At 41.8% G+C, this 14,386-nt stretch overlaps 1 protein-coding gene across 3 annotated transcripts in view; it reads right to left on the bottom strand.

Moving 5' to 3' along the window:
- LOC103621274 (high affinity cAMP-specific and IBMX-insensitive 3',5'-cyclic phosphodiesterase 8A) overlaps nt 1-14,386 on the bottom strand; it is a 149,783-nt gene that overhangs the window by 38,252 nt on the left and 97,145 nt on the right. For all 3 annotated transcript variants that reach the window (XM_008640054.2, XM_008640053.2, XM_017742641.1), the window contains exon 2: nt 749-805. In XM_008640054.2, coding sequence (XP_008638276.1) covers nt 749-805 — 57 coding nt within the window. The remainder of the gene's footprint in view (nt 1-748; nt 806-14,386) is intronic.

The raw sequence follows: 14,386 nt of genomic DNA, 5'->3' as shown, positions 1-14,386 counted from the left end.
CTGATTTTACTTGGAGAACAGCTGAATGAGGATGTCCTAAGATCTGATTTTTGATGATATCGCTGTTCTGACAATAGCTCAGGAAGACGTTGAACTGCAGTTCTTAAGACAGACATTTTCAAATTGTTAGGTCCAGATTGCCTCTACTGAGGAATTTTGCAATTACTGACTGAGGAACAACTTGGATGATTAATGGTTCAGTATGCCTTGGGATATGGGAGGATTTCCAAAGGAAGTCCACAGGAGTCATATATCTCCAAACCTCACGTTCATCCCAGGCAAAATGAGGGGGAAAATGACATTAGCCCTTTATTAATAAAGGGATAAAAGAAGATTAATTATTGTCAGTCAGTAATGAATAGCAAAAAAAATCATTTTTGCCAAGCTCACTTCATATCTTTTGTAATGATATTGCAAGTTTGGTTGTCTTAGTACCAGTTTGATGAGACTTTGATTAAGAATTTGACTACCAGTAAAATACAAAATGAGGCACAAACTAAATTGATTACAAGGTAACTAGCAGAAAGAACAGACAGCTCTATGAGCTGAGAGACGGCTGGAGAAAACAGGCAGAGATTTTAGGATATTACATAGAATGTCATGATAAAAAATCTGTTACGTGCACATTATCTCTGGAGCAAAATACTCTGTGAAGATCTTTGTAATCCGAAAAATTCCAGTCATAAACTTTAAGCTAACATCTGTGATATTTTAGAAATCAAGACTTCAGTTTGGACTGCTATGTTACCTGAAGTTGATCTTGATGAAGTCTCATAGGGCCAAACTGCACATCTGTTACCGGTGCCTAGAAGAAATAAGAAAGAAACTTACTAATTCATTATACCTAAGGAAGAAGAAAAATTATCTCTGTTATCTCTCTTATCTACCACTGTCTGGGGGATATACTGCTACCATTCTGAAGCTGCTTCTTCATGACGGTCTTGTTCTGGTTTAGTAAGTTCATATGCTAAGCTGCATTAACGGTTAGGAATACCAAGCTGGTCTTCAAGTCGTTTTTTATTGTTATTTTAAATGTAAACTAACAGATTAGTCATGAAAGTCTGGGAGACAGATTGTTATTTTTCCGTATCCTCTGTATCACTCCAGCGGTTCTGCAAAACATGGAAGTGTTTAAAAATTGCTTCTTTTAAAGTCCAAAAAAGCTTTAAAGCTCTGGGAGAAATGCAAAAATTCGTAACTCTTCTCTTAGAATTTCAAATGTAACAGGTGCCCGAATTTCACATCTAACAGGGGCCCAGGGGTGCTATTTAATCACTGATTTAATTTCCCCAAGAGCATTTTGCTGCATTCCCTGCTGCCCGCCCAGCCCCTCCAGGGAAGGTTCCAGAACTCAGGGAAATGTTGGGATGAAGCATGTGTTCAGCATGCAGCTTTGCTTCGAAAAACCCTGCAAAAATGTTGTCATATGGCACACACTTTTGGCATGTGGGTGATTCCCACACTGGATTCTGTTCAAGTAACACAGTTCGGTTTAGGATGCATGAACTGAGCCAGGATCCTTCCCCCTCACTTGTCCCTTCGTGGGAAGGAGGGCGATGACCTCAAGTGCTGTTGATCACAACTGCTTCTCGTTTATATCATTAATCATTAATCAAACTTCAACATGAATGACTCTTCAGTTGGTATGAGACTACTTCTAAAGGAGTTAAACACATAAATACAGAGGAGACTCTAACAGGATTACATAGGTTCAGTTCTTTGGGAATTCCCACCAGGCAAGTACCAGCACTTCCAATGTACTTAAATATTCTTCACCTCTTGTCCTAGAAATAAAAACTAAAAAGCAGGAATAACAGTGTTCCCGATTCAAAATAGGAAACAAAGTCCAACCAATGGTCCTTGGAGCCACATAGACTCTTCAAAAGTAACTGGAGTAAGAAGCCAGAAGAAAATAATCTTTGTCAATGCAGTAAGTGGTAAATGTAAGGCATCTCTGGACTGAAATGTTAAAAAAACCAAAAGGGCTGTTGAGCACAAAGGTGGTATTTTTAGATTGTTCTTTTTCAAAATTAAAACCACACCTGAAGATCAGACTTATTGTTTTGCAGCTTATAATTCTCCCAATAAGTAGTTTTAAAGAATCATCAGCACATCCCACAGAAAAATCTTTTAGAATTGCATGCTCCACTCCTTCTGTGACCTTAATGCTCCGCTGCTCAGCCCTGAGAGTGTCTCATTTGTGATTTTATTTATCAACTTGGAAGTCATCACTGCAACATTAAATAAGCAAGAAACACGAGTCAAGGAAAAATGGCAACGTAGTGCCTAAAATGCACGCCAGGAAACAGTGTTTGCTTAAGTGGGCCTTTAAGAGCTGCTCTTAAAATGACATGAAGGGGTTTCAGATTGACTCAATCATTTTGGTCAGATCAGCTTAGTTTCAATACTCTCCAGTCTTCTTTTTTTTTTTCTGATTTTGAGACCAAAAAAATCTCACTTCAGTTGGAAAATTCAAGCTGCTTTACTCTCCCCTGTGGTATATCATCCAATTATTCAAACTCTGCACTACAAAACAGCAAAGACTTTTGCTGATAATGCACACAGCAGGAGGGAATCCAGCTCTTTTGCACCAGTGTTACTGACAGTAACTACTGACAGTAGTAACTACTTGTCCTGAATCAGTAGGATCAGCAGAAGTGCCTGAAGAACATGGAGGGAGCATGTCAATTGAGTAAAAGATACCTTTTACAGTCACTTATCTGACCAGAACTGTACTTCAAATCAAACCTTTAACTTTTTTTTGTACACTCCACCTGCCAGCATTAAACAGTGAGTACTCCGTGTCACCAGGCGATGGCCTGAGCTGGGAGGTTCAGATCCAGAGCTGAACTTCACTGGCATCTGGGGGGATGCAAAACCCCATCTACCAGGCCAGTGTACCCTTAGACTGTCAGTCCCAGCCCAAGGGGAATTCTAACAAATGAGACAAACACAGCATTGCCAGTTACTGCTTTTCAGATGCTTCTTTCTTTTAAGAAGTTTGTGAATGAATAGTCATCAAAGTATTTGAAGGGGTGAGCCTGAAAAACACTTTTCTGCCAGAAATCTGTGGCTTTTGCTGCGCTGAAAATACCTGTCTATGCACCATTTAAGCCTAAGTCACAAGAAGTGACCAGATGAGATAACCTGTCTTGTTACACATTAACTCGATGTCCTGAGTAGAATCAAAGCCTTGGTCTGCATCTCAGCCAGAAAATTTTGGTGAACTCCAGTTAATTCTTAATCCTGTTGAAATCTGTTCAAATAACTTGATTAATCATTTAAACTTTTTGTGACTGCAGGTAGCACTGGGAGGTAACATGCTGATTAAGTATTGTGTCAGAAATCAAGGCTGCAGCAAGGATTAGCAGAAACTCTCAACTGTTGCTGAACTAAATGAGCTTTAAAAAATACCTCTAATGCTGCAAGCTGACAACGAAACCAAACACAGCCAAAGCTCTCATGAATAGTAACTGCACAAACACATCTTTATCCACTCACACCTTTTTCTACTTCTTCCTTGGAATTTCTTTCCTAGTTGGAAAGCCCGAGTACATTTTCAGATTGGCAGACACGACTTAGGCATGTGACAGCCTTCCAGGCAGGCACAGATTGGGAAGAGTGTCTGAGAAGACAGAGGTAGAACTAGTTGTAGGTTCCTGGAACTGGCTGTGATAGAGCTGGGTCCGTTGCCAAAGAGCTGCTGACGCAAAGTCCGTAAGCAACAGCGTGTGTGACTGCGGCTCTTCAAACGCACACACAGCAGCTGCAGCCATTTTACGTCCCCTGAACCATTGCTGGTAGCACTCATTTCTCCTCAAATCTGCCTTTCTTATTTGAAAACTGTATTTTCTGTCCTGTGGAACCAGCCCCAGCCCTGGCACAAAGTGGGGTCCATCCCAAGGCAATGGCCTTAGCCATAAGTGATTGACAGCTGTCAAAAGGGAAGGTCATCCAGTGACCGCTGTGAGCAGCTCAGCACTCGCCAGAAATGATCTCTATGTTGTAGCAGCTACATTGCAAACACTGAAATTGCTGATAGAAATAGTTCATGTTTCCAATGCCCTGAGAAAAGTGAATGTCGGGTAAATAAAAACAAGTGAAATAAGCTCTAAAAATACAGACCTACACAACTCTGACTGATCTGACTAAAGTACAACAAACTCAGTGTTGACCCGACATAACCTGGTAAGAACTTCTTTCTGGGAGTCATTCTTCATATTTTACCCAAACAGAATCTACAGGAATGGTCTGTTCATCACTGCTGGATTGTTTTTGCTTTCTTCCGACAGCTAGAAAAACTTGAAATGAACTTGCTCGATGAATAAATGCAGAAGGGAATAAAGGGTGGACATAAAGCCAGCTTGATTCACATGCCCCCTTTGGTGATAAATTGCCTGGCTGGTTACAGGGACAGATCTTTGCAGCCCATAGGTCTCCTGTTTGCTAGAAGTGGTGCATCCTGGCTTTCTCCAAACATCTCTTACCATTGGAAAGGAGAGCGCACCTAAAATTTTGGGCAGAATCAGCTCCCAAAAAATCCTTTGGCTATTAACTCAATGCAATACTCCTGCTATGGAGGCACAAATGCATTCCTTCTGGAGGCTGATTTTCTTAAGACACCTCCTTGCTGAAGTTTTTGTGGGAGGTTTTAAAGCAGAGCCCTGTGCAGCCCAAGGCAGCCCTCGGCAGAGCGGCTGCTGCAGCACTGCCCACCCATGAGAGGGGCTGGTGGGGAGCTGCTGGTGCCCCAGGGAGCAGGAAAGCTCCCCTGACATCCACGGGGCTCCATCCCTTCCTTTCTGCCACAGCAGGAGCTGTGTGCCCCAGGGAGCAGGAATCCTCCCCTGACATCCACGGGGCTCCATCCCTTCCTTTCTGCCACAGCAGGAGCTGTGCTGGTGACAGGAATGACTCCTACTCTGAACATTCCATGCACAGCCCTGGCCTCCTGATAATACCCCTCCCTAAAGGGCAGCTGGGAGCACTTCTGCTCCTGCTGCTCTTCTGGCCTTTCCCAGGTGAGCACAGCTGCTTTTTCCTGCAACTCACGTGAACAAAGAGGTGCCACAAACTTTTGCTGAATGGATTGCAGATGGAAGCTGCTGCTGGAGGGCAACATCTGCGTTCAGTGGGCAGACAGTCAGAATCTCTGACTCACTGTAATATATGACAAATAGCTACAATGGTTAGACATATGACTTCATTGCTGGTCCTAAAGGAATACAGCCAGCAAAATTCATCATTTTCCTCAGATCAATGTTTTAAGACATCACAGAAAAATTTTTTTCTTATTTTAAAATACATACTTAAAATTTCTACATATACTAGGTACATGATATGAATCTGCATGGGTTGACTCATCACAATAAGATTTAACAGTCTTCATTATCAAGATATGCTGGAAGCCATAGGACTGTTAACACAAACTGAATTTTCATAATTCTAAGAAAAACAGAGATTCGTTTTACAATGGAAAGAAAATCCTTTCTCTTAACCTACCATTTTAAGCACAGATTTATCACCCCAGAAAACAAAAGCTCCAATGAACTCATAGATTTATACCATACCTTTAACTTTTACTGATTCAGGTTCTATTTGCTGCAGAAATTTGAATTCTGCATGATAATAGACTTTCTCAGAGACCTTAGCCAAATCCTCCTGGATGCTGAAGGCTGGGAAATAAACAATTTCCTACGAACTGGCATGACAAGGTGCAGGATATTGTCCAACCAGGTCATACCAGCATGGTGCCTCCTTCTCAACAGAGAGCAGCTTTGTGACTCATTGTAGCTCATACTTCTGGGCAAGAAAGTCTCCATGTTCAGCGTCACAGTTCACATTTTTCTTTGCTTATAATAACATTTACCACTTTCTGAAGTACATGAATACTAATCCAATCCATGTTCATTTACCTATTTCTTTCTCCAGTGAAATGCACCTAAGCAGATGACCTAAGGCTCAGCTTCCTATTTTCCATGCACTTTCTGCTAGACACTGAACATCACTGATCATGTCTTCCTTGCAGACTTTGACAGCACTATTTTGTTACCAGCTCAGCATCGGTACAAGTAATGTAAAATGCTGTCTGAGCAGATCTTCCTAATGGGCACAACTGTTCAGAGCATAAAATGAATTTTAGAGTCCACAGCCTCAATTCCAACCTGGTTAGCAACAGTGAAATCCAGAGCAATTCCACCAAATACAAGAAAAATATGCTGGATTTACTTTAGTGTAAATGAAGTGGGAGTCTGGCTCTGTGCAGCTCCTTCTTTTGTTGTTTAGAGGCCACAACAGTTTGAATAAAGAATAAGAGAGAACAAAGTGTCCAAGGTTTCTGCCTTTGCTCAACAGATTCAAGGACAAAGGTAAACTTGGCCTTCAAAGACCCTGTGCTGTACAGAGTCAGTTTATTCTTTGCTGAAATACAAAGACAGGAGTTCTGAAAGGCAATTAAAATTTACCAAAATTGCTCTTCAACCCAGATGAAACCTGCTAATTCCAGCCCTTGATATTTTTTTCCTATTTCTGCTTCATATAGGATGTAGATAAATGCCACAGACTCTGAACTCATAAAGCACCATTCTGACTCAGTGCTTTGATAAAATCTAGCATTCAGATTAATCTCAATCGCGTTCTCACTGATGCATCTCTCTGAATGAAACAATACAGATTTTTATCTGTGTCACAAGGCCTACAGATCAGCCGATGTTTTGTGCCAGTGAAGTTTTCCTTTTATCTATTTCCTGTTTTAAATTGATTCCTAGAAGAATTATCTACACTGCTGCCACGTAACAATACAGCAGACAGTTAGTGATGGGGTAACACACTCTCTGTTTTCTTAACCTGTTTCTTAAGTTTTGGTGCACGTTTTTGAAGCAGTTGTACATAAATGAGCTCTTGAGAGCCAAACTCTGGCCTCTGGTTCACATCATTAGCAACACACAATTTTGACAGCTTGCAGTTTTTGTGAGAAGAAAAGCTTTATTGAGTGTAATGAGTTGCCAGAGCTCTCACGTCAGGCTGCTGGCCCTTCTCTCTGGGCATGTAACCAGCCACGGGACTCACTTTCTTATTCCCAATGAACTGACAACACCTTTACTGCTCCAAAATCCAGCCCCTCTTCCATTACTCAGCCTGGGGGCAATTTTTGTGTTAACCCAGGTCCTGAGGAAGCCTCCCAGGAAGTTTACACCCTGGTGGGACTGGGACTGCTTTACAGGAGTGCCAGCACACAACGGCGAACACAAGGACTATCCCAGCTCCACCAGGGTTCTCCCAGGCACAGCTGGTTTTTGGCTGTATGTTCAGCTTGCCACAAATGCCAACCATGATTATATATGTTTGTTTGTTTGTTTGTTTGTGTTTTGGGCCTGGTTCCCTACTGCATTTCCTCAGTGCAGTAAGTGAAGCCAACGTAGAACAGAACTGCAGCAATGCTGTTGGGAAATCACACTTGCTGCCTTCTTGCACACTTCAGACATAACCAAGAACTCCCACTTTCTACTGTTTGTAAGTTCTCCCCTTATTCTTTACAGGAAACTTTGGTTATCAAACTGCAAGCGTAGCACATGCAAAAGTGAATCATTCAGTTTGGTTGGGAATAATTAACGATGCTGTCCCAAAGTGACTCTTATTATCATCTCACTGTGGTAAGGCCTGGATGGCCTCTGGCCCAGATGAGTGGCCCACTGTGGTCACGTTGTACAACGACAGCAGAAAAAGCCAGTCAGCAGTCCCTGTCACTGGTAAAGGTCTGAACTTTTACACAGAACATGCTGACAAACTGGGGGACTTTTTTAGCTCCTGCTACGGTATTGAAGTGATAAAATAAATGTCGTTATCACTTAGCGTGCCTATGGAGCAATTGCACAGATCTCCAAACTTGAAGAGGGAGGTTGCTGGTTTCATTTTGACATTCAGAGGAACTCAGGCACCAAGGGAGAGAGGCAGCCCCAGCCCTCCTTGTGCTGAGCCCTGGCACCCCTGGGCAGGCTATCCAGTGCCCCTGCTTGCTGGCCAACCTACAGCAGCAGGCACTGGTAGTACTGGGTATTATCAACCATTAGACTGATACCTGGGAAACACCCACTTATTTCTGAAATTCAAAATTATGTTGGTGATAATTCAAACAAGTTATATCACATCTTGGTAACCACAGCAGTCCTGTAGGTGTCTAAGCTAAGCAGACACAACTCCAGCAAAGCAACTGCAAACCTCGCACTACATACTTACACGAGAGTCCTCACTCTCAACGAATCACACAGCAAAAAAGGATGGAATATATCAGCCAAGTCAGAAAAAGAGAGCCATTTACTCATTAATCCACACTGACTTTTCTGTCCAATGAGAATAAAGTTGAACAGAAACCAGTCCTCATATCAAAAACTATTCAAATCCTGCAAGTTGTATTTGCTGCAGCATCTACCTGATTCAAAGACCCCTTTTAGACCTGCATATTATGTATAAGCACACTGGGCTTGAAATTCCATCTACTTGTCTGTTTAGAAGAGAAAAAAAATGTGAATCACACACTCCACCACAACAAATGTGAATAACCTTAATGTTGGTCTGTGCCTCGTGGTTGTCCTTTCACCAAATGCTCTTCTGACCAACCAGCACAGAATTTAAAGTGTCCTAAGTCTTCACAATCTTAAGATTTGAGATGGCTCACTGGGGTCTTCATTAAGGTCCCACTTTCTGACTGAAAGTGCTGGCAAGAATTTCTCCATTCAGGCCAAATATGCACAGAACTTTGTCTGGAGGCTGTGAGGTCTCCCCATATTGAATCCCTGGGCTGCTCACTAAACTATAGTCAAATATTTCTGTGTGGTGAGGGCATGCTGTGGAGCATCTGTAGTTATATCCTGCACTAAGAGAAAAACAGCAGCTTAACTGATCTGGCCTGTACTTTAGAAGAATTTTTTAAACCCTATAATAATGGTTTGCTATACATAGGTTGCAGAAATTGATGCCTTTATCAATGCAACAGGAAAAAAAAAACTAGTATGAACATTTTTCAGCTGCTCAAACAGGAACAAAATGTGCAACACGGAGAAACTGAATTGTTTCAGATGAAGAAAAAAAAAAAGAGGTCATCTTTAAGACACTAGCACCTAATTCCATGTTTTATTTGTTTCTGACAAAATTCAAGTGTCAGATAGAATAGAACCCTGCACCTCAGAGCACATGTCCTGCAAAGTCAGGCATCCCTGGTACTCTGGGCTTACGTGCAAGTAAGGCTTGTGATTGCCTCTGTGAGATGGCACCTCATGGGCAGCTGAACAGCATATCTGGGTGGATATTGCAACTTGCTGAGTTTCAGCAGCTCTTCCCTTGGGCTCCAACAACTCTGAGACTGCTCTGTTTTCCCTCTGCAATCAGGACCAGCCACACTCTATCTCACAAAATGCTTTAAAGGCAGCCACATAAAAACAATGTGCCTAGCAACTCCCAGGAGGCTGAGAGACTTGTTTCCTCTCCCTTTTCCCCCTCAGCTGACACAAGTCTGGTTATTTCACTGGCTGGGAGAGCTGCAACTGAGCTCTGGGGACCAACTCACTCCTCCTACACCAGCACTGCTATAAAAGGTTCAGCGTGCTATCCTCTCTCATCTGTTGGCAGCAGGAACTTTTACCCAGATGCAAAAGCTAGCCAAGTCAACAGAGAAGAAATTGGTCTGTAAGTCTTGCAGGTCATCAGCCAAGACGTGTTCAAAATCTGAGCATTAAATATATCGGGGTTCTCATAACTCCAAACAAATAAATGCAGCCTTTGGCTTTACCAACATCTTTGTCTAACGGGAAAGGAACTTCACACTTGCCTGCTGCCACCTCAGGTGTATTAATTTTGCAGGCAGGCTGTGGCTGGCTTTCCATCCCCCTCACTTGAGCCGACACTTTAGTACAAATACTACATTCTTCTGGCCCAGAGGGAAATTCTTCCTGCCTGCATTTTAACAGTTGAGCACGGCACTCTGGGAGACTTAAATATGGCACAGTAGTTCTATTGTTTCATATTTTTAAAACTGCTTGCTCTCTTGTGATTCTGCAAGATCCTGAAGTACAGCAGTAAGTGCTAATCTGTTTCCTATCTATCAGCTAGTTCTCTTTTTTCTGGTGGATACCACTTACTAGTTTTATTTTAGAGATGACTACAGATGTATCAGAATGCAACAGAACTCCATTATCAGTTTTCGTTTTTTCCTTATGAATATGAATTTCAGCAACAGTTTTCTTTGAACCATCTGGATTTGAACAGACTCATCTGACTAAAAGGAAGTTCCAGTCTACCAGGAAGTTTTCCAACTACTTTATGCCAGACAAACTTCTCGTGGCTTGATCTACCAACACTGCAATCGTCACAAACAGACCAAGCAAAGCAAGAGAGTACAGCCCAAAAATAGAATAATCCAGTCAGTGGATCTGCTAGGCTTCCTAGAAGATCTCTGTTTTGTCCTAAACCTCCATTTGTTAAGGAATAAAATTGCTTTTTCGCTGTCACTAGTAACACATCTTTTTTGCTGGCACAGTTCAGACACTACTGACCACAGTAATTTTTTCTACCTGCTGCCATCTCTTATCTTTATCTTACAGATCTGCAGCCTCTGCATAGAGTGGGCATCCTGGATGTGCCAGTTTAGTCCTCCAAGACTGGATGGTGACAGTACAGAGCTGCCTCCTTCTCCTCCTCCTTCCCTATTCTCCAGCCATCTGCCACACACACCTTCACACAGCTTGCTCAGATGTCTGTGAGCCTGCTGGACACCACCAGAATTCTTTAGGGTCCAAGAGGTGTGCTCTGCCCACCTTCAGGATGCACAAACTCCCTTGTGCTCTATCCAGCACCCTGCCTGGGAACTGCTCTGAGCAAAGGCGCTGTCTCTGAGATGGGAATTTGCAGGTAGAATAAATGCAGAGTCAGTGGGACAGCAGCCAGTACAGTACTGATAATAAACATTACTGTATTTTTGTCTGTTGAATACATGTTTCTCAGACTGAGTGGAACTGTCAACTGATACTTGAGAAAACCAAGAGGAGTTCTTGGCAGTCAAACCTTTTCTAAATAGGGAACTTTGTCTCCAACAAACGATGACTTGAGACAGCAGGCATATCCAAGATGTCATTTTTAAAAACTTGAGGAAGTTCACAGTAGTACATTGTTTTTTTCACTCTAAGGTTTAGCATTAATTTTGCTTGTTCACAGCTATAACCAATCCAACAGACCAACTTCAGGTTTTAGGATAAGTAGGAAAACAGACAAAAAAGATTTAAGAGTCCTGGGGATCCCTTTCTTTTGACCACTAGGAACTCCACTGGCTTCCTCTAGTACAGATGCCTCTTCATTCCTGAGGACCTACAGGGTAGTTTGAAACCTGACACTGGTTTTCTGCTTGACTCTGGTTCAGTAACACACAGTGCTTCTGCCAGCCCACAGGCTCGTTAAATATCACACGCCTGGGATGGGATCACGTTTTTTTTTCCTTAAGTAGAGTAGAACCTTTTTACTGTTATGCCACTTTATCCCCCTAACTCTGCATGTCTTTAATAAAGTGGGATTCTCATTATAATCAGAACTGCAATTAAGTAGAATTTATTGCAACAAAGCAGTTTTTCATTCTAGTTTTCTTGTAAACATAATTTCACTCTATCTGGATTTGTGGTAGGCATACTCCATTTTATTTCATTTAAATGAAAAAAATCTGTGTAATTATACTATTATCTTTGATACAAAGCAGTCTCTGCATCTTCTGCCTATGAGTAACATCTTCTTTACAAAAGAACTGCTGGATATGACAAAGAAGATGATGCTAGTATAAAATAAATTATTATTTTATAACAGCAGCATGATTTTCTCCCTAGAAACTCACAAGCAATCAATATGTTACAAACTCCTAGTAAAGTTTCACAGGATTGAAGCTGTGGCAGCTGAGGCCTCAGCAGAGGAGTCTCCCACAAGGCAGCTCTTTAATAAACAACCCATCATCAAGGAAGCCCATAAAGCACTCTGACACTGTAGTCCTTAACTGGGAAACAAATCCAGCTGGGTATCAAATATCCACTTTAGATGCAATCCTGCCCTACTGTCCAAATATACTCTCTCCAGGTACCATGTTTGCATTTCTCAAATAAAGTACACAGGCCATAATTATCCAGATAATAATCTATAGATGTTGAACAGCCTCATATAAATTATTTAACCTTCAGATTGCCAGGAAAGAGACACATCATCTGGAGATATTTGCATCAAATACTTTTACAAGTTGCATGGCATCAGTGCAGCTTTGTCACAGAGAGCTGCTGCAGTCACAAAGTTTGAAAGATTTGGAAAGATCTGTAACACGTGGGGGGCTAAGAAGATGCAAAAACACTGAATAAATCTTTAATGTAAACACATGTTCACCTGCAAACTGCAGAGCATAAGTGCTGTATAAACCATGAACACTTATAAGCACACAGCCAGCAGTGGCTGAAAGGTGCATTAGGTTGAGCAGATGTGGACTTCCCATGTGTGATTCGAAGAGACACTGTAGAACAGTGCTTGTCTTCCCTAGAACGTGCGTGGGTGTCAGAAAATGTTTTTTCTCAGAAGCTTTATCAGACTCCTCATGTTATCAGTCCTCAGACCTTTGAGTGGGCCCTTCCAACAGGGGATGTCTGGACACCAGCACCACGTGCTGCCTCTGAAATGAGCAGGTTTTCTGCTCCTCCCAGCAAGGACTGCAAAATTTGAGCAGAGCCGAGACCAGAGCAGCAAAAACAACTTCTTAAATATTAGGATCACCAGGTGCCTACCACCTCCTGCACAATTTTATTGACACCTGAATTTATCTGGCTCATCTAAAATGGTCTGGTGTTGTAACTGAGAGTGGCACAAATGTTTTACAACAGGAACCAGTGCTGGAGCTGTGCACAGGTGGCTCTTCAGAGCTTCACACGGCACCTTCCAGTCAGGCAGCGACATCCTCATTCCACTTGGACAACAGTGAGGAACTAAAAGAAGGAGCAATATGAAAGAAAGAGGCTCCACTTACTCATTATATAACTAAACAGTGTCCACCTAGGCAAAACCCCCATGATTAGTTGCAAGGAAAACTGGCCTCTATCCAAAATCAATCTCCCTCGAGATCCAAATCCGGGCATCAAACAAGCCTGTTTAATCTGTTTTGCAACTATCCAGAGTATGTTTCTCACTCTGCTGATTTTCCTAAGGAAAGGATGCAGCAGGCCTGGGCCTTCTGCTGAGAGTGTGAAAGCTTTATGCCAAAGAACAAACAAGAGAAAATAGACATTAAAGTCCTGTCTGGCGACACCATTAGTAAGTTCACAGCCACCATTTCCTTCTTCCTCCCCTGCACCAAGTGTTTCTTCCCAGACAGTGATCCAGACTGCTGATAGCTCTGGCTGGGAGCTTTTACCAGAAATTTTAGCAGGAAATGTTAATTTGCAAGCCTCAGTGTCCTCCCTTGGGGAGGATGGACGCTGTATCTGCATGACTAAACTGTGGGGACTTAGAGCTCCTCAGAGCTGCCTGCAACAGGCAGAAGAGAAACTCCTCTGTATCTCCAGCAAAGCTGAGTAAAAAACCAACTGTACTCATTTATTTTCTTTTGCCTTTTCCCCCAAGCTACGAAATACTGGGAAGAACGTCCAAAGCAAACAGAAAAATTCTATTAATGAAATATGCAATTTAGTGTAGTTTCATGGCCTGACTCTGAGCTCAGCCAGACTTCTAGGACACAAAACCTAGCTGAAAATTCATAGAACTAGAATAAAGCAAAACTATTGCTTGGTGTAAAAATTATACTGCATTTCTATAAACTAGTTTAATGGGAAAGACAGCCTGTGTGAATTGGTAAATAGAACACATTGCAAATAAATTAGGTATCAAAGATAAATAGTTTTTTAGTATAATGTCTCATGTAAGCAACAGAAAGGTAAAACCAGACTCACTTTAGTAACAGTTCCAATAAAGCTACAGTAAAAGTATAGGTCACTTTGAGAATTAAAAAAATAAAAGTAAACCTATAAACTCACTGAAGAATGATGCAGATCTGACTCTTTAAAAGTTTATTACTCAGATATATCACCTGATTTCTTTTTCTTCCTCTACGAACTTTGAGCATAAGGCTGTAACTACTTACTACAGATGCAGGAGAGAACAGTGTCCTTGATTTTGGAAGCTTTTTTCAATCCTGGGAAGTTTCATTTGACTTGTTTTATGTGTTTGCATGTTCCTTTAAGCCAGGACAAATGTTCTTACCACATTCATATTTGTGTGGTTAGCAGCTTTTTCTGCATCTCCTTTGTCCTCATCCTCTAAAGACAAAACAAATGGTGTGCTGCTCAGTGTTGAACTTTATAATTTCAGTAATAGGTTGCAGCAG

Source organism: Corvus brachyrhynchos, unplaced genomic scaffold (assembly GCF_000691975.1).
Source record: "Corvus brachyrhynchos isolate BGI_N302 unplaced genomic scaffold, ASM69197v1 scaffold97, whole genome shotgun sequence".
Lineage (NCBI taxonomy): Eukaryota > Metazoa > Chordata > Aves > Passeriformes > Corvidae > Corvus > Corvus brachyrhynchos.
The sequence above is the reverse complement of the archived record's forward strand: the minus strand, read 5'-3'. Positions and strand labels throughout refer to the sequence as shown.